Source organism: Trachypithecus francoisi, unplaced genomic scaffold, assembly GCF_009764315.1.
Source record: "Trachypithecus francoisi isolate TF-2019V2 unplaced genomic scaffold, Tfra_2.0 Lachesis_group0, whole genome shotgun sequence".
NCBI lineage: Eukaryota > Metazoa > Chordata > Mammalia > Primates > Cercopithecidae > Trachypithecus > Trachypithecus francoisi.
In genome coordinates, this window is record NW_022681453.1 from 165,171,535 (window position 1) to 165,199,419 (window position 27,885).

The following is a 27,885-nucleotide window of genomic DNA, read 5'->3' on the forward strand; positions in this document are numbered from 1 at the left end:
ATAAATAATGCTGAGATAATATCCTTGTCTGTGCATTCTTGTGAACACATGCATTTGTTTCTTTAGAAGAGATGGATGTGAAGTATGAAATTGCTGAGTCATGGATGGGCGTGGGCATTCAAATTGTTAGCAGATGTTAGCAGTTTGCCCTCTGAAGCAAACTTGAAAATTTTAAATGAGCTCAAGCTGAGATGAATCAGTTTTTTTTTTTTTTTTTTTTTTTTTTTGAGACGGAGTCTCACTCTGTCGCCCAGGCTGGAGTGCAGTGGCGTGATCTCCGCTCACTGCAAGCTCCGCCTCCCGGGTTTACGCCATTCTCCTGCCTCAGCCTCCCGAGTAGCTGGGACTACAGGCGCCCGCCACCTCGCCCGGCTAGTTTTTTGTATTTTTTAGTAGAGACGGGGTTTCACCGTATTAGCCAGGATGGTCTCCATCTCCTGACCTCGTGATCTGCCCGTCTCGGCCTCCCAAAGTGCTGGGATTACAGGCTTGAGCCACCGCGCCCGGCCCACTTTTTTTTTTTTTTTTTTAAGGAAAAGGCAGTCATCCATACATACTATTCTGTAAACAGGTGTGTAACTGTCAAGGTGAGTGGCACACAAGAATTTGATAAAAGTCAAAGTACTGAAAGAGCTGCTAAAATAGATCTGAGGCTATTCTGACCTCCATAGCACTCACCTGTGCTATGATTTGCTTTGCGGTGGGAAAGAATGGAGATGCAGCCTGGGAGGGGTTTGGGTGTTGATTCCTGGGCCTTTCATGGGAGTGATTATTTGCAGGAAAAGCATCCCTATCACAGGAAAAAGGCAGAGAACTGCTGTCTTTGGCACTAAAGACTATGATCTCAGAACCAAAATAATTATCTTGGAGAAACTGTGGCAATAAAAGAAAAAAACCAGATGGTTTAAAAAGAACAAATATTGGCTCCCTTGTGAATTCTAGAAACCATAGAATTGATGTTACTCCCTGGCAAATCCTAGAGTGGATTCTTAAAGAGATGGTTGGGAGCCTTTGAAAACAAAAGCTTGAGCCCCAGAAACCTGCAGAACTTCATGAAGAACAAGTGAGACCTAATGTGTTGTTACACAGGATTATGAGACAGGGTTATAGGCCAGAGTAGGTTTCAGTTACAGAAAAGCATCTCATCAAGCCTTTCATGTAAATACAAGAGAGGAACGGAAGGTGGAACAACAGTGCCACCTGAATCCACTGCAGAATGGTTTGGGTTAGTGTCAGGCACTGGTGGAGAGATTCCTATAGCGTGCCAAGGACTGTGTCCTTGATCCAGTCTGTTTGCCATTGAGACCAGCCAGGAGCCACTATACATATGAAGCCTTCAGGGAAGCCAAGGCTGGAAGATCCCCAGAATGAAGGATGATATAACCATGATCAGAAATGTCTTGACAGCCTGGCGAAATGGGCAGAAGCGAGTAGTATGAGATAAAATGGGAGTTAACAAAAGATTAAATATGCAGGCAGAAAGTGGAGAAGAGCTGACTCCAGAGCCTCATGACAAAGTCTGTGGAGTTGTAGAGGCTGTAATGATGCCCTAAGCCATTCTCCCTGCAACTGTACTCGCGGAAGTCCAGTCCACCCTGAGAGAAGTCAAGTCTTCGCAGGCAGCAGCTGCTTTCTAGGATGCTCATGCCCTTCTGACCTCACCAACTGAGCATGTCAGGGGTAAGCTGTATGTGTTTATATAAGTTAGAACCATTATCCTAATTACATGTCTTAAATGATTTAAAAGCATATAAACTATAAGTGCAAAAACAAGTTGTTTCTCAAAAAACTAAGTTGAATTCCTTGAAGAGACTCAACAAAGAACAATCACTAAAAAGTAACAACTGTGGCTGAATTAGATGTGTGTTGGGCAAGGGGACTAGAAAGACTAGAAAGAAATCATGAAAACATAGAAGGATTCTGCAGTCAGATTCCATTGATACTTTAAAGAAACTGATACTGGACATTGTAGTTAGCACACTTTGGGTGTGGTTTATATGAGAAAGATAAGGCAGAACTCTACTTCACCAGACACTCAACTCAGAAAGACTGGCAAATGGACATGTGTTTACATACTTTACATTCAAATAAAATGTGTAAGATAGGAATCTGATTTTCTTTGGGTCTCTTTGACTTTTTCAATTAACCCACCCGCCACCATACCAGTTGCATCAGCTATAAGTGCTTCTTCTACTGTCTTATGTTCCATTCTGGCACCAAATTTCATGATAAGCACTGATGTTCTAGAACATATTCCAGGGAGAGGGATAAACATGGAAAAGGCTCTATGGCTCAGGTAGCACCTGGTGGTGCCTATAAGCTCTGATGGGCTGTCAGGCTCAAAGATACACAGATTCAGAGGGAAGAAGAGGGTCTCTGTCTCTGTATCTTGCTCTTTACCTATTCATCTTATGTAGTTTTTTCCTTTCCTTTCCAAGAATTACCCTTTCTGCTCACACACTAGACTGTAAACTCAAAGAAAGTAAACAAAATACCTGTTATAAATGCCCTATGGATAGACATTTATCTTACAACTGCCTTTAATTTTAGGCTGTAGGTTTCCAACTGAGCAAAATGCAATTGTTTGCATTTGACTCTACAGGTCCCCTAGCCCAACCTCGTCTGTGCTTTTAGCATAAGACGAAGGCAATGGGGGAAGGATCTGTCTCATGATGATACCAGGTGACTGACCGAGAAAGCAGTATGTCGTGAGGGCTTACTATGTGCCACGTTCTACATTCACAACTTTTTAATATGTTTTCTCTTTTAATTCTCATCAACTTTGAGAGGTCGTTACCAGTATCCCCATTTATACAACTGAAAATAGAAAAACAAAGCAGGGGTGGTTTGCTTTTCACATAGTCCATCACTCAGCTGGGAATCAGAGAAGCAGGATGCACACTCAGGCCAGACTCTGGAATCTCCGCTCTCTTGCCAACATGTTGCACTGTCCGCACACTACATTTTCGTGTGCGCGTGTGTGCATGCGCGTGAAGAGAGAGGGAAGCCAGCGAGACAAGGTGGAATTGGAATAGCACATCTACACAGAGCTGAGGAATCAGCACAGGAGGAGTAACGAAGCAGGAAAGGGACAGACCAGGCCCCACTGTGAGACATGAGAAAGAACTGGTCAGGGACATTTTGCGGTCAGAGCCCTAGAGATTATAGGCCTGCCTGGGGGGACTGTGGTTACCAGAAAAGCAGTTAACCAGAAGCCAAAAGGGACCTGCTGAGGGCTTAAAAAGGAAAAATCTTTCCTAGAGGCCAAAACGGTGGGGAAAAGAAGTAATTGATAGAGGGTAGAAGACGTGAGAGTTTGAAAAACACCCTCAGCCTTAGAGAGGGGCAGGCAGGAGTGGGGCTGTCTGCAGGCCCAAGTCAGGGTCTGACGGAGCCTCTTCAAAGAGCTGAGCTGTGGGTGAACCTGTCCTGGACTGGACATTGCTGGGCTGTGCTGGTTACAGAGCTGTCTATACTTAGTTCCCCTAAGACAGGGATTCCCAAGGTGGGGTTCCCACACCAGCAGCATCAGCTCATCTGAAAATGTCTTAGAAATGCAAATTCTTGGGCCCCATCTCAGAGCCACTGTTATAGACTAAATGTTTTATATCCTCCCACAATGTGTATGTTGAGGCTTCAAACCCTAGTTTGGCTGTGTTTGGAGATGGGGCCTCTACAGAAGTAATTAAGGTTAAATGAAGTCATAAGTATGGGGCCCTGATCCAACAGGATTAGTGTCCTTATAAGAAGAGACACCAGAGTAGCCCCCTCCCACCTGTGCATGCTCAGAGGCAAAGCCATGTGAGGATACAGTGAGAAGGAAGCCATCTGCAAGCCAGGAAGAGAGTCCTCACCAGAAACCAAACCCCGACAGAACCTTGATCTTGGACTTTTCAGCCTCCAGAACTGAGAGTAAAGAAATTTCTGTTGTTTAATCTGTCTAGTCTGGTATTTTGTTAGGCAGCCCAAGCAGACTAAGACACCCATTGAATAGGAACTAGGGGTAGAGCCTGGATAGCTGTGTTTTTAAAAGCTCTCCAGGTGATTCTGATACGAGCTCAATTTTGAGAAACACTAGTCTGCCTTGGGCTGAACCAAAAAGCCTTCAACCCAATCAGCAAGCATTTACTGGAGTGCCTTGGAGAACAAAGATGAATATTCCCAGACCAAGAAACTCACAGTGGAGGGAGGAAAGTGGACAAATAAATAACATTGATAGAGTACAACAGGAGCTGTGATAGAGTCATGCCCAGAGAGTTATGGGAACACAGAGGAGGGGTCTTTCACCCTGCAGGAGGTGACCTAAGAGCTGACTCCTGAAGGTTGTTTCCACCAGCTGCAAAGAGGAAGACAAACCCATAAACCAAGGAGTACAGTCTTCCCACAAGATCTCTCCTCCATCTGCTTTCAGGAGATGTCAATCTCAAAGGCTGTGTTAGCCTGACCACGTGGAGCAGAAACTTGAGACGGCACTGGGCAGTGAGCCTGAAGATATTGAGGATGCCCAAGTCACCTCCTTTGACATAGTTCTGTCCCCCAGGCGTTGGCATTCCAGGCCTCTGATGGGAGCAGCAGCCTTGATGATCTCAGAAATGCCTTCAGGTCTTTCTTTCATTTTCTTGGTGAATAGCATATGGCATCCTTCCACCAGCACCAATCTCCCTATCAAACAGTAGCTTGGCCAACCTGGGTTTTCTCTTCTGAATACACTTTTTCATTTTTGACAACAAAGCCAGGCTGAGAATTTTCCAAATCTTTAAGTTCTGCTTCCCTTCTGATTACAAACTCCATTTTCAGTTTGTTTCTCTCTTCCTGAATTTTACTATCAGCAGCCAAGAACAGCTACACTGCACCCTGAATACTTTGCTTAGAGATTTCTTCCACCAAATATCCTAGTTCATCCCTCTTTGGTTCTGCCTTCCACAAAGTGCTAGGACACGAACACAATTTAGCCAAGTTCTTTGCCACTTTATAACAAGGATGGCCTTTCCTCCAGTTTCCAATACCTTGTTCCTCATTTCCATCTGAGACCTCATCAGAATGGCCTTTACTGTCCGTATTTCTACCAACATTCTGATCATGACACTTAGATAATTTCTGAGAAGTCTGAGGCCCTCTCTACAGCTCTCCTCTTCTTCTGAGCCCTCAACAGAATCACCCTAACACTCCATTCACAGCAATCTAGGCTTTTTCTAGCCTGCATGTCCAAACTCTTCTAGCATCTACCCATTACCCAGTTCCAAAGTCATTTCTACACTTTCAAGTATTTGTTATAGCAACAGCCCCACTTCTTGGTACCAATTTCTGTCTCAGTCCATTCCTACTCCTATAACAATATACCACAAGCTGGGTAATTTATAAACAATAGAAACTTGTTTCTCACATTTCTGGAGGCTAGCAGTCCAAGATCAGGCATCTTGACACTGACCAACAGGTTCAATGTCTGGCAAAGGCCCATTCCTCATAGATAGTGCCCTGTAGGTGTCCTTGCATGATCAAAGGTGGAAGGCCCAAAAGGGGAGGCAGTGGTCTGCAGCCTCTCTTCTAAGGGCATTCATCCCATCCATGAGGGCGGAGCCTTCCCAGCCTTATCAATTCCAGGGTCCCCCCTTTCAAATCCATCACCTTGTGGGGTATAGTTCCAACATGGGAGTGGCAATCTATACCCACCCTGGTTCTTCAAATGGAGTGAGCCCCAGAATCTCCTGCAGGGCTTGCTAAAATGCAGACTGCCAGGCCCCACCCCCAGAGGGTTTAGCAGATCTGGAGTGGGGTCCAAGAATCTGCATTTCTAACAACTTCCCATGTGATGCTGATGCTACTGGTCCTGCAGTCACACTAATTTTTAAGAACCATTTTATAGATGATTTTGGATCACTGCCATCAAGTCATCTTTTTTGAGGAACCACAGAGCCCTCCCTTAACAGCCATTTTAATATACAGACAGCAGGAATTTTACACACATCCCCATGGTCTGCCAATCACTCGGCTCAGGCACATGTTTTGGGTGCAGCCATGCATCGCTACTGTTAACAGCCAAATGTTACAGAGCAAACTGAATGCCGGCTGCTCAGTCCTTCAGATCCTCAACTCTTGGCATTTCATATTTCACCACCACCTGGAGCCTTCACTCCACCACACGTGATGGACCATGTGACCTGCCCAGCTACAGTTGAGGAAGGACAGGGTCCTGAGAGGTGACAGGACCTGCCCACACTCGCTTGGCATCTTGGACTGAGCCTTACTTCCTCTGCATCCCATTTCTACTTAGGAGCATGGATCCTGGAGAGACCATGGACCCCAGGGTCACACAGGAGTAACTGGTGGAGCTGATCTCACACCAGGTGGTCACCTGGTTCCTTACTTCCCTCAGGACTTCTGGCCCCTTCACTAACCAGCCCCGGATGCTGTGACTTTCCAACTCCTGCTTCTGACGACTGTAGTTCCTTTAGGTACTCCATTACTATCACACTTGCAAGCAGTTATTTCTCATCCCTGTTCAGACACAGGCATGCCCCCAACAGCCTTGCTCCTCACTTCACGCATGCTGGGAACTGCTGCAGTTTCAAAGCTGAGTAATAGTGTCCCGGGAGACATCCGACTCACGCCCCATCCCATCTCCACTTCAATAACCAGGCAAGGGACTGCCTCGAGTTTGCAGTTCTGGCAGGCACAAGGGTGTGGCAAGCACCGGCTGTCTAGTGGGTCTCAGCGCCCCACACTCCTCACAAAGAGTGGTATCTACCCCTGTCTTCCCTCGGCCTGGAGAGCCCTGTTTGGCAGAGGCCCTCCCAGCAATGCCAATCCTATGTTCTTCCATGGTGTTCAGAAATCAGTTCTCTATGCCCATGGCTGGGCACGGTGGCTCACGGTGTAATCCCAGCACTTCCAAAGGCCAAGGCAGACAGATCACTTGAGGTCAGGAGTTTGAGACCAGCCTGGCCAACATGGTGAGACCCTGTCTTTACTAAAAATACAAAAATTAGCTGGGCCTGGTGGCAGATGCCTGTAGTCCCAGCTACTCTGGAGGCTGAAGCAGGAGAATCGCTTGAACCCAGGAGGCGGAGGTTGCAGTGAGCCAAGATCGTGCCACTGCACTCCAGCCTGAGCGACAGAGCAAGACGCTATCTCAAAAAAAAAAAAAACAAAAAAACCCCCACAAAAACAAGAATTCAGTTCTCTATGTCCAAATAGCTTCCCCCCTTATATCCCAGACGCTGTGTATACAAGAGACTAGGCTAAAAAGTCACGCTTCCATAGTTAGAGAAATGCCCTTCAGGTACACACTAGTGAATCTTAGAAGTAAATTAGCTCCTCCAAAGTCCCAGCAGAACATGGTTTGAGGAATTCCCCTGCCCACAGCAATTTGGTGGCCTCATGAGTCAACATTTCTCAAATACATTCTTCAGTATTTAATGTGTAATCTTGGACCAGTGACCTAACCTCTCTGTGCCTCAGTTTCCTCATCTATATAACAGGGGCAATAACAGTATTTACTTAAAAGGCTTATTGTGAAGATTAAGTGAGCTCATGTGCATAACTCTAAGGATAGCTGGCAGAGGGAGCCACAGGGTCTGGCTCTGACAACGATGCCGCTCTGATTATTACGGAGGTCACAAACTATGTGGCCTCATTTATATCACTTAGAGTTGTCAGTTATATGCAAATTAATGAAAGACAAGTCTCTTTCCACCAAATGGCCAGGCACAGGCAACGTGCTTTTCCTGCAGAAAGGGAAGAGCGGGGCCCACCCTACCTGGGGGTGGGAAAAGAGGGGAATGAAAGGACTAAGGGGGTCCTTCTAGGACCTACCAGGTCAGCTCCCTCTCAGAAGAAAGCCACAGCTGAGCAACAGCCCCACGGTCAGATGGAGCAGGCGGATAAAACAATTGCTGTCTAAACAAAAGAAGCAGGGCTGCCAACCCCACACTTACTTCCAGGACGGTCCATTGTTCAACCACAATCGCATCATAGCCCTGTATGGTTTTGCTATCTTCTGTGGAAACAGCTTCAAAGATGAATACTCCATCTGTTAAGCCATGTAAGGAATCTGTGGAAAAAGAAAAAGGCGGGGTGGGGGGTGGTTTGTAAACCGTCTGTGGCAGAAGTCTTCTAAGCAGCAAACATTTCCACTGCATTCATTAATAATCCCAATCAGAACATCTTTTCAGCATGTTAATTAAAGAAGGCATACACAGCCATGGAGTCTATCTAGCCCTATCAGAATGAATGAGGCTAATTTACCTCACAGTTTTGAATAATATCCTTGATTTATGAGCCCAAATTTCATTGTTAGCAATCACCATTTGATTTCACGCGTTTACCTTCCTTTTCATGCTCCAGTGTCAGGATGCACTGGGGAGAACTTATCCAGGGTAAAACACAGTCATTTAGAGACAGTTTTTAGAAGCAAACTATATTTAGGTGAGGGTTTTTTTTTTAAAGGGAAGAGATATAACACACCAGATCTGAGCTTGTCAGATGCGTTCTAGATGCGTTCATTCTTGGAAGTTCACATGATGTGGGCTGCTGTCCAGACAGCATTTTAGGCAGCTCTTGTCAAGAGGTGGAATGTGAGGGAGGGGGAATTTTCCCAAATAATTTACCACTGGAAATGTTTCCCTGGGCACTGCTGTAGTCAATGTACCAGGTTCTGAACTTTGTACGATTTGACAAGTATACATGAAATGTATAGCATGATCAAAAACTATCTTAGGCAATGAGGGTACAAAGAAATATAGAACAGGCTGGGTGCAGTGGCTCACGCCTGTAATCCCAGCACTTTGGGAGGCCAAGGCAGGCGGATTCCCTGAGCTCAGGAGTTTGAGACCAGCCTGGGCAACACAGTGAAACCCTATCTCTACTAAAATACAAAAAATTAGCTGGGCGTGGTGGGGTGTGCCTGTAATCCCAGCTACTTGGAAGGCAGAGGTTGCAATGAGCCGAGATACCACCACTGTACTTCAGCCTGGGCGACAGAGTGAGACTCTATCTCCAAAAAAAAAAAATACAGAGCAGAGTCCTTGCCCCTACAAAATACACTAAGGGAAGCACCTTTTACCCCTTTGTTTGGTACATGGCTCCTAAATGTCCTAGGCCCATTTTGATAAGGGATTTGGGGAAAGAAGACTGACTTAGAAGCAAGTGGTTTGGGGCTGGGTTGTATCATGAAAGGTGATGTGACTCTTTCAAGGGATGAGTCTCTCATCTGTGGGATTATGGACAGACAATCTCTCTTGGTTCCCAGATTTGATGCTATAAACACTGCTCAATCATAATATTATGGACTGAATTGTGTCCTCCCAAAATTCGTATGTTGAAGCCCTAACTCGCAATGTGACTATATTTGGAGACAGAGCCTTTAGGAAGGTAATTAAGGTTAAATGAGGTCCTAGTCCTCCTTTAACTAGGGTGGGATGGGGCCTTAGTCTAATAGGACTGGTGTCCTTATTAGAAGAGGAAGAGAAACCAGAGCCCTCTCTCTCCCTCACCTGGCATGTGTAAAGAGGAAAAGCCACGTGAGGACACAGCAGGAAGGTGGCTATCTGCAAGCTAGGAAAAGAGCCCTAGCCAGAAACTGAAGTTGCTGGAACCCTGACCATGGACTTCTAGCCTCCAGAACTGAGAGAAAGTAAGTGTCTGTTTAAGCCACCCGGTGTGTGGTATTTTTTTATGACAGTCCTAGTAAACAAACGCACATACAAAGCACATTTCAATGATATGCTCTTTTAAAAGGACAATTTTTAATAGGACAAATCCATAATAATGTGACTTTTTTTTTTTTTCCCCTCCACAGCGAGGAAGGGAGACAAATTCAGAAAGTCCCCTGAATCACACTGGAATTCCTGGAACTCCCAGTATTTTCTAGAATCACAAAGAAAAAGACTGACAGATGTGAATATATGACAATATTTAGCTTGGGCTCCCAACAGACCCCATAAACAAAAGGTCATCAACATGAGAAAATTATTTGCAACACCAATAACAAAAATAAAGGCTAAGCTCAATATTTTTGTATGTAAAAAGCTTTTACAGATAGTTAAAAATACTAAAACACCATTAGAAACAAAGGACATAAACTAGCAATTAATTAATTCTCTTTCTCTTTCCATGGCCAGTAAACATTGAAAAACAATTGCAATCTCTTTTTTCTTGTTTGTTTGAGATGGGGTCTCACTCTGTCTCTTAGACTGGAGTGCCATGGCACAATCACGGCTCACTGCAGCCTCAACCTCCTGGGCTCAAGTGATCCTCCCACCACAGCCTCCCCAGTAGCTGGGACCACAGGCACGTGCCACCACCCCTAGCTGTTTTTATTATTTGTAGAGATGGGGTCTCACTACATTTCTCAGGCTAGTCTTGGACTGCTGGACTCCAGTGATCCTTGGTCTCCCAAAGTGCTGGGATTACAGGCATAAGCCACTGCTCCAGGCCTCAACTTCTTTTTTATTTAGCAAGGTGACAAATTTTGAAAAGAAAATTCTCTCTGCTGGTAAAGGTATGGTGATATGGGAAAGTTTATAGTGCTTAAGGGAATTTTCTAGAAAGTCTTTCTAGAAAGCAATTTAACAATTTTGCAGGATCTTGCCACAAAAAGTCCATCCTCTTTCACCCAGAAAGCTTACCCTTCTTGTCCATCTTGAGGTAATAACCTCCAATACCATCAAATATCCATCTACAAGCATTACTTATAAAATTACTTAAAAACTTAATCTAAATGTTCAACAATCCAAAGATTTAACCATAGAAAAATAGTTAAATTTGGAGATTTCTGTGTAACACTAAGCTGTCCCTAAAAATATCATGGGAATTGAATGATTCAGAAAAATGCTTTAGATACAATATTATGGAGAAAAACTAGGATATAAAACTGCCACATGAGCTCAATATGGATTTTTATGTTAAAACGGTTTAGACAAACTTTAAGGAAATACACAAAATGCTAGCAGCAGTTACCGGTGGTGGAATTACATACAATTTGAGTTTTCTTTTATATCCTTCCTTTTCCGTGAGGTTATTAACAAGTTAAATCGGGTGTAACACAAGTAAATGGACAACACAGATAACAGAGAATGTCCTTTTTCTCTCTACAAGGCTCTTGAAGGCATAACTAGAATCAAAGAGTTTTGTAAAACTATGAGGAGATGGATATTAGTATAATCTAAATAGAAAAACTTTCCTTAGAGGAGTCTAAAAATGGAAGATAGGGGCTCAGAAGGGTGAGTGACATGTTACTGGAGTTCAAGTTTACCCTGAATAACCTTCCAGCCATTCATTATGACACCTACTGGGAATCTATTATGTGCCAAGTAGTCCTGTAGTCACTAGAGATCTCACAAGCAGCAAGACAAAGTCCCTGCCTCCATGAAGCTTACCTTGCAGTGGAGGAGGAAGACAATAACACCATGTCAGAGGTGACAAATCCTAGAAAAATACCAAGTGGGCCAAGGGGAGAGTGAAAGTGGACACAGTGGTGGTGGCTATTTTTGAAAGAGGCATCAGGGTAGGGCTCCCCACTTCAAGTGAACTAAGCAAGCAAGGACTATGGATCTGCAGGGTTTGAGAGTTCCAGGAGGAAGGGACAGCCAGCCTGACATGCAGAGTAAATGAAGGACAGTCAAGGACCAGGTGAGCAGCAGAATCAGGAGAGAAGGTAGTTAAGACTAAATTGACTGGTGGGGAGGCCAGCCATTTAGGGCTCTGTTCATCTGACTTGCTTGGCCAATGGGATATTAGTAGGTGTAATGCAAGCAGAGGCATAAAAAGCACATGTGTGGTTGAGCTTGGCCTCTTGTGTCTTTGCCATTACATTCAGAGGGCATGCCCCAGCTAGCCAGTTGGTTCTAGGGAGATGAAGGACAAATGGAGCAGAGCTGCCCCAATGGAGCCCAGCTGAGACCAGGTCTGCCTCAACAGAGCTGCTCCAGCCAACCCCAAAATCTACCAGAGTAAATTGTTTCCATTGTAAGCCAATGAGTTCTGAAGTGGTTTGTTACACAGCATTATTGGAGCAATAGCTGACTGACACAATGCCCAATCTAGACCTAAAAACAAGACCACGGTACTTTGCTTAGCATAGGTCCTTATTCCAGAATAATAGGGAGGCCTAACCGGTTCAACAAAACCATGGCTGTAAGGGTAATGAGCACAGCAGCCTTATCCTGATATTATCCCAACATAAGGTAATTCTCCATTTCAAGTGAGAGCCCTATGGGTAAACCAATAACACGCTCCAGCTTCTTGTTTCCTATCCTGAGAGTCTGTTATCAAACAGCCTTGGCAGGTGCTAAGCTTGCCTCTCATCTGCTTTGCTGAAAAGTTTCTCCCATGTGCTTATTCCATGGCCTCCTAAGAGACATGTTTCATAGGTGATCAGGGAAAAACAGCCGCTGTACAGCTAAATCACGTCACAGGTATTTTGGGGTCCAAGGTGAGTATGGACCATAGTCCAGCTCACTTTTTAAGTTCTGGGTAACACTCCAGGAGTCCATCTGGAGCCCCTATCACATTAGGGATGTCCTAAGAGACCCCTTTGAGTAAAGCCCTCCCAAATCCTGACCTGGGCATGCTTGAGACCAGAAGACACTCAATGATTCCATCAGGATTGTATCAACACAGCACACATTTCTTCAAGACTTCTACAAAAATATGTTACATCAAATTTCCAAAGCCTCTACCTACAGATCTTCTCAATGGAAAACCTCCAAGCCCTTTAAAAGTGCCTGCCATGTGCTTTAAGTATTTAAGTGCCTAATTCAACATAAATTATCTGATGGTGTTTAGCCTGCCCATGGCGAGCATGGCAGAGCTGAGGTCCAGATGAGGGAAGGGGACACTCACAGCCCATCCAGACTTTTTCTCCATCCCCTGCTGGGCTTCCTCTCCTTCCTCCTGAGTCAGGCCTGGGAGTGGGGCTGTGTAGTCAGCAGGGAAAGCTACAGCTAGCTTGGGGGCATGAAGGAGGAACACACCCAGATCCACCCACCTCATCCACTGCCTGCTTCCCAGTCTCCCCACCTTAGCCTAATCCTCCAGTATTCTGAATCCAGAGCACTGATTCACCTACTTAACCATGAGGATGAAGTTCAGAATGGCTGTCAAAATCTGGTTATCTGTAACAGCAAAAAAGTCAATGAACCACAGAGAGCAGACAGCTGGGCTTTTAAAGAGTCTCTTGTTTTGACGGCCTTGTCCACTCCTTGTCTCCTCATTACCTTCATGGCTCAGCCTCACTATAATGTGCACCGAGTTGGGTATAAATAGGTTTATCTTAGAGTGAAGGCTCCGATGTAAAAAGGTTAAACTGCCCTCCATCTATGGAAAACATTCCATTATCACTGCATTTTTTATTAAAGCGAAGATGCTTCCCTACTGTGCACAAAAAGCTATCTGCCCTCGTACTGTATAAATATTTGATGTTGGTCTTTTGGTAAAAGGCCACCTTAATATTCCAAGCTTATGGCTTACAAGAAGGATGTGGGAAAAGGAGATTTGTCATATTATTTCAAGAGGTAAATTCTATGAGGCAACCACTCTTCTGCAGCCTCTGAGACATTAAGACTCTGTCTATCAAGCTAACCTTCAGGCTCAGCCCTAGGGTGCTATGCTTTGCCAAAGTCTAGCCTGAATGTGCATGCCATGACAAGCGGTCAATGCATTTGGTCTATTTTTGCAGGGTTAAAAACAAAGTGTTACTATTCTCCTTTAAACAAGCTAGACTGGACTAGATTGTCTACCCTGGAGTAGCTGGCATAACAGATGCTCTTGACTCTCTGAGGGCACCTTCTCTCGATCAGAGGCTGCAGTGCTCTTGGCACCACCTTGATTCCAGGATTGGCACTGGCCAACTGCATAAGCACAATTGCACATGCAGTCATATGACATGTGATCCCATGGCAAATGTAATCACTGCTCAACCAATCCCAGGTAACGGTGCCATGTTGCTTCCCAATCACCCCGCAGCTAAGTTGCTCTATTAACCAAAGAATGAGCAAGGCGCTGCCTTCTCTTGCTTCTTGAACACCCACGGCTGCTCTGGGTCTGCCTGCCTTTCTACATTCTCAATTTGAGGCACTGAATAATCTAGAAAAGATATTACTCCTCTTCAGCTAGAAAAGGGTTAGCTTGCAAGTTGCAGCACCATTGAACTGACCAGATAGGGAAGAAACATTCTGATTCAGTGTTAGCTGGATGTGAGGCACTCTGCCAGGTGCAGTTCAAGGCTTTTCATTGAATCCTCCCCAAAATTCTGTAAGAGTTGTCATTCCCTTTTTGTGGGTAGACAACCGAGTTAAATGATTAGTCCGTGTTCATATGGAATACAAAGGCCAAACCAGATCTGAAATGTGATTTGTTTGATCCTAAAACCTACCCGTTTTCAACAATAGACATTTACTGAGCTACTACTATGATGAGGCAGACCCTGTTTGAGGAACTGGAGGTAGGTGCTAAACAGGCTAGGTTTCTACCCTTGCAGAGCTGGTGTTTTCTGACCACTGCACCGTACTCTCTCTGCCTTGGTGGTTAGGATGAGATTTCAGTCGGAGCACAATGAGATGGGCTTAGGGCTTCTGTTTGGGGCCACATCTGTACAGATGCCATGCTGTCCTATATGGGGCAAAAAAATAAAATTAAAAAAATGCTTGTAAATGGCTAAGTTATATATATAGCTGTGTATTTGACACAATGGGAGAGCACACAGCAATGAGAGAAAATGGTCTGCAATTACATGTAAAAATGTGGACGAATTCCACAACGATAAGCATATAAAGTTTGTATACAGTTCAAAACTCATCAATAGTGTTTCAGGTAGGGACTGTGCTTACCCTGGGGGGATAGAAACAGCGTGGGACATGTAGGGGCTTCTAGGGGCTTGATCTGTTCTATTTCTTGATCTATGTGCTGGTGACATGTGTGCTCACCTTGTGAAAAGCCACTGAGGTACATATCCTTGTGATCTGTATAATTTTTTACATGTGTGCTAAACTGCAATAAAAATTTTTTTAATGGTGTCCTATGGACACATGGAGAAAATGCATTAATAGCATATGTGCAATTTAGTCCCTACATTATTTAGTGGCTTCTTTGAAATAGAAGCCCTGTCTATAACCACTAGGCCAGACATTCCTAGAGATGGGTGGTGTCCCAAGGGAGTGGCTAGCAGAAACACCTGCTACTACTTCATTCTCCCTCTGTTACCAGTCTTACCCTAAAACCTGTAGATTCCTGGTGAAACACTCCAATATCAGCTTTTTCTCCCATCACCACTGGCATTACTGAGCATCATCCAGAACTTTCATTAGTTGCCTTCTTTATACAGGCACTGTGATGTTAAGAAAGTACAAAAAGTAAGGACCTGCCTGGGGGGTTGGTTGTGAATATGTCTATATAAAAGTTATACCCCACATATTTAATACATATTTATTTAAACCATGTACATGTGGTTTACATATGTATTTTGCAAATATATGGTCATGGAGGATACGCTAGGTGTCAAAAAAGGTGGTATAAATACCAATACCAAGTGTTAACTTGGATTTAGATGCAGCTGGGGCACCGGAGAAAGTCTCAAGGGAGACCGAATCTTTTAAAAGGTGGGAACAGAGAGACATCTGGGTGTCACGTGACCCCTATGTGATGCAGCGTGGAGAACACATTGCCTGGAATGGATTCTTGTCATAATCCTTAATTTACCAAGGCCTTAGAACTAACTTCCAGGTTACGAGAAATAGAGGTTGGAGAAATGCATCATGCAGGCCATTCTGCAGAATGAGAGGCTAGATTCCTTTCAAGCAGTCAGGAAAAGAAAAAAGGGCTCTTCTAGGCAAAAAGAGAAGTGAGGATACAGTCACCGCAAACGCTGACTGTTGCTGGAGTAGATTCTGGTTTGGATCATCAGTTGCAAAGGCCATTTCTGAAACAAAGAGATGGAGGACTGGCAGGGTAGGAAAGGGCAAGGACAGGCCAAGGGTATGAGGGACGAGGAGCAGGAGTAGGCAGGGGGGTGGGGCAGGGAAGGCAGGGCAAAGAGGGTAGTTGGGGGCAGGGGATAGGACAGAACAAGAGGAATGCTGGGCAAGGCAGGGCAAGAGAGATGGTGGCAGCGGCAGCAGCCTCAGTGGCTGGTGATGGCCAGCAGCAATTCTGCAGGCCCAGAGGCCTTGTGAAAAATCAGCCTCCTCACTGAGTCTTCAGGGTTGGGCAGCCTCAATCTTACCCTGAACGCCTGACTCCCACCCAACTCCTCCACAACAGCCAGCTCAGCGTGGGGTCTCTCCTCCTGGTATTTCCCATCCTGTAGAAATAGAGAACCTGGCCTTCATCTCACTGGCTGACATGTTCCTGAGTGCCGGGCTGCTCTGCTATAGGGTCCCTGGACTCATTCTTACTTCCCACTGGGTCCTGCTACCTCCTTAGAGTAACCTTGGAGTCCTCCTTTCCCCATCAAGAGGGTTGCCAAGGTCCTGCTGGGGGCCACAACTCCTGATAGCGTAGCCACATCTTTTCTGTTCTATCCCGCCCACCTCATGGTCCTTTTGTCTGCCTACTCCCTTCTTTCTTCTGCCACCTTCTTGCTCTTACTAGCCAGTAACCTTGACAATGACATAATGTCTCTGTGCCTCAGTTTCCACAGCTATAACACAGGCATAACAACAGTACCTACTTCACTGAGGTACTGCGAGGATGAAGTCAATGCTAAGTTTGAATTGCTGAGCCCAGCACCCACACAAAGCACCCGCTAGGTGTCCACGGTCATCACTACACCCCTCCTCTGTGCCCTAAGCTTGCCAGAGCTCATGGGCAGAGCCTCCCCCAGCCCAAGACACCTGGTGATTCTAAGATGTAATGAATGACCCAGGGAGAGGAGTCCTGGAGACCATGAGCAGGAGCCCAAACTTGAGGAATGTACAAGTCTTTCTATGTCCTGGAGTGGGAGGCATGGGGAGGGGAGTAATGCCTCGAGAACAGAAGCTCTGGAGTCTGCACTGGGTAATTTGGGCTGAAACATCACCTTGTTTATGGGACAAAGTTCTCATGAGCTTTATGACTCTGTGGAAAATACTTTGGAGTATAAATCTCTAAGAGTCATGACTGGTGCCTTTCCAGATGGCAAACAGCTTAAAGATGTGCTTCTAGCTCTGCCAGATTTATTTGTAAGGACACTAATTATCTCATTAGAAATAGGTTCCTCTTATGATTATGATTAGCTTGCCATTTTTTTTCTTAATTCTGGGAAAAGAACACACACGTATTTCATCCCTGGCCAACGGAAACCTTGAACTTTTCCAGAGCAGAAACACCCTAACCCAGTAAGCATTACTCCCAGTCACACTCTCCCTCCCAAAATAAAGGGTGAAATCATGTCTAAAATCAGAGTGGGTTTCAATTCATTTTGTTCTGAGCATTTTGCAGCCCTCCCTCATATAGATACGAACAGCTACTGGTGGAGCTCTAAGATATGGGCTGTATATAGGGAAATGCCTGGACCCTGTGGAGGACTTCATGATTGCGCTTGCCAGGGAAAAGTTCATGTTCTATCTTCAAGGCAGAAAGAATGAATTTAATGCGGTTAAAGCCAAGGGAGGCTATAACAGTATTTCAAACACTCACGTCAAATCTGAAAAAGCCATCTAAGATGTCTGCATTTGTGGACTCCAGGTTGAAGAGTAGGGTGATGGGGAGTAGAGGGGGCTAACTCAGCCCTGATCGCCAAACCATGATGGCAGAGGAACAGTAAATGGGTTTGTGAACGTTCCAGGTGTTCTTTCTTGGGGGTCTTAGGGCCCCTGACATGCTCAGGCAGTGGGGTCAAAGAGAAAACCTTCCTTTTGATGCCCTAGTTTTCCTAAGAGGGGAAGAAATTCCAAGTGGCCACCTGGGTATCCACTATCTCCAGCACCTCCCTATACACCTTCAACAACTAACCATCAGTTTCCTAGGGAGGAATGTAAAACTATGCATGGCCACAGAGAGCATCTGTGGGCACCGAGAGGGGATGAAAGGAGCCACTGTTGCCACAACCCAAGACAGGCAATGGGGTGTCCCTGCAGGAAATAGGGAGCCAAAGGTTCCTCCCTGGCCTCCCCTGACACTGGTAAGTCAGGCTGTAAACATCTGTCCCAAGTTGGCCCCAAGCACGTACCACGACTGGTGTTTTATGATGCATCTCAAACCAGACTCTGACAATCCCTGGCTTTGGGGAACTTTGCAGGTACCCATGGAGGGCTTCCTTGTGTAGAGAGAGGTTACCCACCTTGCCACTAGGGCACAGAAGTAACCCTACATTAGTTGTATTAAAGACATGATATTCTAGAACTGCACTGACCAAGTGCACACTGACCAGTGACCCTAGCCACTAGCCACATAGAGTTATTTAAACTTAAATTAATGAAAGTTAAATGAATTTTAAAACTCAATTATTCAGCTGCAGTATCCATATTTCAAGTGCTTTGTAGCCGCAGGCAGCTGGTGGCCGCCATACTGGACAACCCAGATACAGAACAAACACCTCCATCATCACGGGCACTTCTATTGGACAGCCCTGCTCTGGATGTATTCTTAACAAGCCAATCACCTTTCTTGTGTCATTCATGCATTCAACAAATGGTTATGGACCATTACACTATACAACACCTGCTGCTACTATGATAACATGTCAACATTAGACAATGATACTTAGAGACTTGCATGCAAAATTAAGACCTGTCTCTGCTCTATCATGTTCTAAGGCTTTGGATGATTTAAAGTACATTCATTTAGAATTCAGGATCTCAGGATACTTGCTGGCATTTCAAGGACTGCAAACAATGTAGAATCCAAACTCTGTTCATGACTCTGCTAATGCTTGAGAGAAAACGGCTCAACAACAACACACGGTACCGTTGACGCCCCCTGCCAGGTTTTGCTGGGATTGACGAATTTAGTGTTATGTTTCACTTAGGAATCCTGCTGACTGGCAGCCCTCAGGATATGCACGTGCTGGCACGTTGGTCCCACTCCCCAAATTGCCTCCCAGATTTGACACACCCTGGTGACTCAACTTGCCTTCTCGTTAGCCCAAAGCCCTTTTTTGTTTGACACATTTTCCCACTGTGGGCAGACTTTCTGCCTTAGGAGAGCTGACATCAATAGTGCTATCCCATGCAGCAAACCACTAGAGACAACACATTACTGGGGAGGGCGTACTGGGTGCTGGGAGACCTGGGAACAGTGTGTGTCTCAGTGGAGCTTACAGAAACCAGGCTGTTCAATTTATTTCTCTGCTGTTAATTTCAAGGTGCTGCTACTGCTACTTCAACTGTAATAGTGTCTACAAACAATTTGCACTTTGGAATGGCACAATCCCAGGGGGTAATTAACAAATCCAGGGAACAATCTTTTTAAAAGCCTTTAAAAGCAACAGAGACTGAGGCCACCTTCGATGAAATAGAATCACTCCACTTTCTCTGTCATTTCTGAAGATACCTGGTTGACTCCTACAGAGGTTTAGAGAGCACAGGCCCTGGGCTTTATGGAAAGTTCCTCAAGATGTGTTAATTAGAAATAAAATGCAGCATGGTTATTGGCTGCAGAGCTTTCTGAATGAAGCAGGCTCTGAAGAGGGACTAAGATTTCAAGAGTTAGAAGCCAAGTTCACAAAGGGCCACCCGAGGACTGTGAATTCCAAACATACCGTTCACCGTTCCAAGGTAGAAGACTGCGTTCACCAGCATGCCTCCTTTCCGGAAGTGGTCGCTCATGTGCTCTAACCAGTTGGCGTCCAAGCCGTTCACTGTCTGGCCATTCTTGGAGACACGGAGAGGAATGGTGACAGGGTAGTATTGCCGGCACTTCTGATGGCTTTTCGGTTTGTTGAAAAGGGTGAAGATCTCCATTTCTGTTGGGATTTGTAAAGGCAGTGGAGAGAAAAGAGGTCAACTGATGATAAAAATCTGCTTCATCGGGTTTAGTGGAATCTCTCAGGAGCCTGAATAAATGAGATGATGAATGCTGTAATCTCTGTGAGGCTGTATTGCTGCCAGATAATAAAGCCTCATTCCAAGTAGTAAGTTGAGGCTGGCTTAAAGTAACATGGACCTGAAAGGTTGGGCTTCTGATGGGGGACTTAGGTTTTTAATCTGGAATATAATGAATAGCTGTTATCTGGGATTAATGTTCACAGCTAGGTGTTTGAGAAAAGAACATAGCAGATGGTTCTAGAAAATCATACAAAGATGTGTTTTAGAAATAAAAGCAGACATATTTGGGAGAGAGTGGTCTTTGAAAAAGTAAATGTACAGAGACACATAAAAACAAAAATACTGCTCTAATTCCAGGAACCTTGTACACTCCTGAACTCACTATTTATAAACTGCAGTAGTGTTTCCTGGGGCTGAACCCATAATACTTAATCAAGTACATCAAAAATACATCATTGATATGTAAAAATAAATATGTTCCCGTAAATGAGAGTTCCTGCCTGGAGTGGCAGGTCGGTCCAAACAGCCAAGAAGGCACTAGGGATGAGGCGCCGAGCTTTCGGTTCCTTCATTTATAGCTCAGTTCTTCAGCAATCAATCATCACTGCCACCCAGCAGCTGAGCCGCGCCTGCCTACGTGCGGCTGGGCATGGGTTAGCAGTAGCAGCCTCCAGAAGCAAATACCTGGAATTTCAATCTAAGTCTGAGAGTCTATTTTTGTGCTCCTCATTTAGTCAAGCAATCAGTTGACCCAGCTTAAAAAGTCTTGCTTACACAGGCTAGTCAGGAATATGCTTTGGTTTCCAAAAATATCTTGTTAAATCATAAGAAAATCCCCACCCTTCTTTGAAACAAGAATTTAAAGGTCATAAACAATGGTTGACATTAGCAAGAAGGACAAAGCACATTCATGCTCCCTGCATGAGACACCTGAACCCACACTCTCTGATGCTGTTCCTCAAATTTCAGTATCTCACAATATTTTGTGGTATCCAAGTACTAGTTGATTTTTTTTAATTGACTCACTTTCCTTTATTTAAATACTTTTTTTTTTTTAAAAAGGAAACTTTGTTTCATGACTGTGACAGCAGTCCACTACCACTTGCCAAAAACAAGGGGTGACGATAAAGCACATTAACACCAAATATGTTCATCTAACATCTAAGATTATCTCACATAGGTCACAAAGTCTTCTCACAGCCCCATCTGAGCGAACACCAGCAGAGATCTCTAGGGACCAACACTGGGCCATATTGCTTTGTCATCAGCAATACCCGAACGAACAGCAGCCATTTTAGGCTTTCCATCCAATAGAACAACTAGGAAAGGAAGGTGCCCATCTTTGGAAGTGGCCACCTGGATTTTCAACACCAATTCTAGCCTGTTCATTATCCCCATCCCAAGTTGCTTTTATCAGCCCTCCTGCTTACTCAGGAAGCCATCTCCAGCCCGGAAGTACTTCCACACCAGAAATTAGGTCTTGGTGTATAGAGCTGGCAATCAGCAGACTAGCCTGTGACTTCAAAATACAAACTTTAGAAATGGAGTGACACAGATGAGGTTTGTAATGGAAGGAATCCAGCCATAAATTAGGGCTGGGGTGGGCAGGAGGTGAACTGGATGATCGGGTGTTTTCCAGTCCTGGGTGTCATGGGTTCAATTAAAAGCTGCAGCTACCGAGGGCAAGAGCATAAGCAAGGTTTTAGTGAGTTCCTGAGTTTATCTGGATTCCTTCTAAAGCAGACCCTGCAAGCTTTCCTGTGCAAGTAGTTTATTTGGGAAGAGATCCCAGGAAAGAGGGAAGGAGCAGGAATGGAAAACAGGGAGGAGATGGAGATGATACCAGTGAATGAATGCACTGAACAGCATGTTACCGCTGGGGCAACTAGGGCTCAATCCCAACAGGGGCCCTAAGACACAGTGTAAAACACACCTCAGATTCTCCCACCAAGAGCAAGGACAGTGGGACATTTTACTCATGAATTGAAAGTCACTCCTGAATCATTCATTCCCCAGGGCCCATTCTCTAGAATGTCAGCAGGCAGAGAGGCTAAGGAAGCTATGGGCTTAGCCAGAGCTGTGACCCCAACATGGGCCACAGCAACACTCGCTGCAACCTGCTACAATGTAAATGAATTAGGGAGAAAAAAGAAATCACAGCCTCTGCATGGGAGAAGTAGGTGGGGAATTTGGAAGTGGCTAAAGTTCAAAACTACATGGTAACACTTGATCACACAGAAGGAACTGGCACTCCGTGGCAAGACAAAAACACAACTTTCCCAAATGCGTAATGAACCAGAAAAAGGGGAAGGCCAAAGGAGAAGTGAGAATGCTGGGGGTGTAGTGGAGGAAGACAGAGACCCTCAGAAAAGGTAGATAGTGCTAACAGCTTTCCCAGCTTGATCTTCCCCAGGGGGTCAGACTGAAACCAGAGACAGAAATCAGTTTCTCAGGAAAAGGAAACAGCATTGGGACGAAGAGCCGCCAAAGCACCAGCAGCAATGAAATATTGGGAGAAACCTGATTGCACATGCGTAACCCTTGTACACTCCTCTGTCCCATCATCTCCTTGTCCCCAGTCCTTTCTCTACCCACATGGAAACCAGCCAAGAGAAACTGTCCAAAAGTGATGTCCTCTGATGTTTTAATATTCTCATTCTCCAACACACATCCTCACGTGAGCAAGCACCAAAGATTCCAAAAAGAAGCCCCATGTTTGTTTAAATGTTCTCAGCTGCTCTGTGACTCTGCCATGACCAGCTGGAAGATTTTTCCAGATATGGGACAGTGAGTCCCAAAGGGGTTGAGAACATTCTGGGAGTAGCTGAAGGACTGTACTGGCAGAGCACCCAAGGAGCATTGGGACTGTCTTCTCGTCTCTCCCTTTCCCCCACCTTGTCTCATTTAGATCCCTCCTGTTATACATGTGTTCACTGTATTAACCTCTAAGCCAACCAGAGGAGAAAGTGAGGGCAGGTTAAGGGAGCGTGGGGCCCAAGGGTAGGGGTGGCTGAGTCCTGCTGGCCTGGGAGCCTGGTCCATTCAGGCCTTGCCAGGCTACTAGGGAGTGGGGAGGAAAGAGGCAGGTGTCCAACCCTGAGGTCTGTGCCTGGGCGTGGGGACTCAGGCACAGGATGGAAGGCTGCAGTTTGCCTTCAGGTGGGGCCCCAGAGAGCCCAGGTCTTGAGGGTAAGCAGGGGACTGGCAGGCCCTGCTGTCCCAGGAGACCTGTGGTCTGGAGAGAAGAAAGAGTTTAGAGCCTGGCTGAAAAGCTGGGGCTCCAAGGGCTAGATGTGGGAGGACGAGGCAGCTGGTCGTTAGCTGCACTGGAAGGAACAAGTGGCATCACACTTGGCTGGGCAGCCCAAGCTGGGTGGGGACTGCAGGCTGCTGAGGTCATGGGCAGAAGGAACTAAGCAGAAAGGTTTGCATTGGGAAGGGAGGCAGTGGGCACCATGGTGGCGAGGCAGGCAGGAGGGTAGAAGGGCCCCAGACTGCTCCATCCAGATGCCTAGATCTGGGCAAGGCTGCTCAAGCTTTGCTCAGACTTGGCTACTAATAGCAGGGCACCTCTGGGCCAGCGTGAGGCCTGCTTGCCAGGGCAGCAGGGAAAGGCAAAGTGCAGGGAATGCTGCATGCACAAAAATCCATGGGAATCCACTTGTATGGACAACAACCACAGGCATGTGTCCCATATTTATAGGGCCTTTCACCTTCACCATCTCATGTGACTCTCCCAACCTTGATGGGAGGGGGTGGCACTGGTTCTGTGCCCAGAAGCGTTAAGCGGATCCCCCAGAAGTCATGAGCCTGTTAGCAGCACAACCAAGGGTCTTCCAAACCCCAAACTCTGGGCTCTTTCCCAAATCTAACAGAGGCCAATTTCATCAGGACACAGAAGGCAGGGGCTGGTGACCACAAGTGGGAACTCAATAGCTGTTTGTTAACGAACAGAGTGAAAGGTGAGAAAGATGGTGGCAGGTGGCAGATCTGGGAGGGGGATGCATCCTGGGGTCCAACTAACCTGAGGGAGTGGGGAGGAAGGAGCCCTAACATCAGGAAAGCCCCACCCCCAGGTTTTGGCCATTCACAATGAGCTGGCAGCCAGGGAGGGCTGCTGAATAAAATCCTCTCAGCTTGAAACATAATTGGCATCACAGGCTTGGGTTTCAGGCTGACATTTCTAAGCCTTTAAGTGAGGAGGTTCAGGGTAGGAAGGGCAGTGCTTAGAAGACTTATTTTGGTGACAGTGAGAATGATTAGAATTTTCGTGAACCTGTCTAGCCTCCTGGTTTCTCTGATGGAAGTTGTGGCAACGGAGATGCTGAGGCAGTCCCTGCACAGGCTCAGGTGATCATGGCACAGCATGGACCTCCAACCAAAAGGAAACTCCCCAAGCTCAGGAAATAAAAGTCAGTGAGCAGGAAGAGGAACACACGACACACGGCGGGCCTCCCCCAGAACCTACAGGGGCAAGGAGGCGTGACGGCTGCGCAGAGCCCGCAGAGATGGGGAGAGACGTCCTGCCCCTGCTTCCGCACAGAGAATCCACTGGAAAGTCCTGTCTGAGCAGGCACTGCCTAGATTCCTCTCCCCAAGGCCTCCTCTAAAGGAAATAAATTAACTGAGGAGAAGGAGGGAAGAGGAGGGAGACTCCCTCTGGATTTTTTTTTAATTGTCTTGCTGTGATTGCCTATTTAAGCCCACCTGGCAGAAGAGGAGTAAAAACACTTCACCCTCGTTAGGGGGCCCCGAGAGAAGGCAAGCTGGGAGCTGAGCAGGCGGTGGGGAGGGGTGCCTGGGGGGCACCGTGTGTGCCTGTGGGGGAGTGATGGGGAGTGGACTTCCCAGGAGAGAGATTGGGAGAGACGCCGGGGGTCAGGTGAGGGTCACAACCCGTGGGGACAGGGTCCCTGGACGTTCAGCCTTCAGGGAGGCCAAATGCTCAAGCTGTGATAAAGAAATTTAACTGTATAGAGGTATAAAAGGTGACGCTCCCTATTTGTAAAATGGACATAGTAATAGCATCTTCTGCCATAAAGCTTTTGTGAGGAGTAACTGAGATAACACAAGGAGGACACAGAATAGTGCACTTGGAGGGTGACTGCCATCGTGACCAGTGAAAGGCCTATATGTGAAATGATCCCTGTATGAAAAACCCAAAGGCTCATTTATTCCACCAAAGGAGGAGAAAGGGATACAGTGAGCTGCCTAAATTCCAGAGATTTGCAGCCCGAGCAGAGAGATAAAGGGACTGCTTTATGTGTAGAGACAGGCAGTGTCTACCTGCCTAGGGAGACTGGGCTGGAAGGAGGCTTTAATCCCTTTTCCTGGCCTGCCCCTGCAGACTGAAATTCTCATCCATTGGTGGGCTGAACACCTCCAGAAACACATGCATTCACCCATTCCTCCCCAGCAGGGTCTGTTTCTCCAGGAGAGAACAGGGACTTGGGTGATGGGATTGGGGCCAAAATGCTTTGGGTGTCAATTTTTCTGTGTGTTCAGCCATCAGGCGAGATTCTGGGTGAGGGAGGTGAGTGGCCACAGGGTAGCAGGAAGATCCTGGGCACCTGGGGAGGTTCCAGTGAATAATCCTCTCACAGAAGGCAGGAAGTCTGGAAGGAGTCTCGGAGGAAGGTGGGCTCTGGAACACAGGAAGGATCTGAAAACTCCTGAGGAAACCTCAGTAGTAAATGCCTCCTTTCTCAAAGCCAAGATTCCATGAGAGGTAGAGGTCAAGCGTCAGGACTACGAGCCTGTACCCCAGTAATAGCAGCTCATACTCATGAGTCAAACAGTGCTGAGTGCTTTAAATGTACATCTTTAACCTTTCCATGAGAAATTATCGTTCTATCCCTATTTCACAGAGTGGGAAACTGAGGCATGGAAGGCAGGCTAGAATGTAAACAGATGCTAGATTCTTGAGCACCATGCTCCCCACCTCTCCGTCACTCCTGCCCTTTCTCCTGGGGGCCTCTGCCTGGCCTGGCCCTCGCCCTCCCACAGTCCTGGACTTAGAGAAGGACTCCAGTTAGGTCCATCTTCCCGCCCAGGATTCAGAGCACACACATCCAGCCCAACCTCCATGGGAAGATGGAGGTTTCTGGACTAAGACCTGGGTGTTCATGAGGAGGACACACTGGGCTTAAATGCATGTTCAGCTACTCCATGAGGGCAGCAGGTATCTGCCTCAAACAGCAAAAAATCACACAAAGAGCTCTACTTCAGTGCATAGTAAGAAGGCTCAATGCCTTGATTAAATAGTCTTACTATATCACAGCACTGAGGCAGCTCCAATGTCTCCCTCTAAGTCAACTTTGCAAGTAAGCCCCTGGAATTAACCATCTCATAATTTTCTTCTCAAGAAGTTCTGATGTAACAAAAGAGACTGTTTCCCCTTCTTGAAGCAGCACCTGTTCATTATCACATTAAGAGGCTAATTTCAAGAATTAGTAAATAAATGATAATAACAATATTAACCTGGGAGATCAGCCAGAAAGTCCTAAACAGAAAGCCCTCCTAAGCCCTGGGGGTCTTCTGTCAGTCTTTATACCTGTTCGCCTTCCAAAGGCTAGAAGGTGCCACAAGGCTCATGCAAGTACCTTGCTCTCAGGAAATGACTGGATGCTAGATTTCCTGGAGAAAGGGGGAAGTGTGGATGGTAGATTTCCTGAAGAAAGTAGAGAAAAAAGGCAATACAGAGAAACAGAGGGAAACTTTGCTCCCTGTAAATCTTGTTAAGGACCTCAGTAAATCTTATTATTCTATCACACAGGAAAGACCAAGCAGAGAGGCGTGAAGGGATGGTGGGTAAGTCCACCTGGATTCATATGCCCGAACTGCCTATTTCCAGACTGGGCAACAGATTTCCCCTCTAAACCCCGGTTTGCTCAGCTGTAAAATGTCTTGCTTTAGGCAGGTATTTTAACAAGTGGTGTGTAGGTTTTCATTGGTGCCTGGCAGGCTGACACTTCCTGTGTGAAAGCTGGATAATTCAAGGGCAATTTCGAGAGCACAGGAGATAAAAGAACTCACAGTCTAGAATCCACTTCAAACGCGACATTTTGGAGCAAACTGTAAGTCAATTTCATGTGGTTCTGTACTCCCCAGAAGTCACAACTTCAGTAAGTAAACAGTCAGGTGGCACAGATAACTGCTTGATAAAGTGTCTCCTGTTTGATGGACTGCTGTCTCTACACTCTAATTCCATTCCTTTTTCTCTGAGATACCATGGGGATTAATGAAAAGCTGTTAACTGCTCTTTAAGCGGGTCAAAACTCCCAGTGCTGACATACTTACTCCCTGAGAGTGGCTCTTCATGCACCTCCAAGGGGTCGCTCTCCAGTCCATCCAGTGTCTTGCTCACCCCCCGTGGTGAAAGTTCTCCACCATCTGCCTCTCCGGAGGGTGAGCTGGGCTGCTCGGCGATGGGCACCTCCCCTCTGGGGCTTGAGCTGGACTCTGGGCTTTGATTTCCCCCAGCCAGAGCACCGCACATGTCCCCAGTCCCCGGCTTCTCATTCTCCAGTGACGCGTGATCCCCACGTGCGGTTTTTGCATCTCTGGCATCCTCGGTGCTGTTGGCAGTAGACACCGGAGCGCTGCTGCCTGCTGAATTCACAGGGGAATGGTACTGAGGTATAACACCAACGAATTTCAGGCCCTGGCTTGCAGCCTCCTGGATCTGTGAGGCAAACAAAAGGAAGGGAACCAAGTGAATGGAATGGTCTATCAGAGGGACATGTGCAGCGTGCAGAGTGCCTCCCCGAGGCCTGCGAGGCTATTTCAGGGGCACGGGAAGACTTCCAAGCTGGCAGGAGCCCCATGTCCTCGGGGCACCCGCCCCCACACCCTAGTCTGAAGAAGATAGTTTTTTTTGTTTGTTTAACTATGTTGTCTGATGGATAGATAAAGCATTTGGCTTTGA

General features: G+C 46.2%; 1 protein-coding gene across 1 annotated transcript in view; it reads right to left on the reverse strand.

Annotated features, from left to right (window-relative positions):
- Positions 1-27,663, reverse strand: part of RFTN1 (raftlin, lipid raft linker 1) — a 62,132-nt gene extending 34,469 nt beyond the window's left edge. The window contains exons 1-3 of the mRNA XM_033212746.1: positions 27,258-27,663; positions 19,673-19,876; positions 7,935-8,050 (exon numbers count right to left, since the gene is read on the reverse strand). Of these exons, the coding sequence (XP_033068637.1) occupies positions 7,935-8,050; positions 19,673-19,876; positions 27,258-27,456 (519 nt within the window). The 5' untranslated portion in view covers positions 27,457-27,663. The remainder of the gene's footprint in view (positions 1-7,934; positions 8,051-19,672; positions 19,877-27,257) is intronic.
- Between the last annotated feature and the right edge of the window lie 222 nt (positions 27,664-27,885).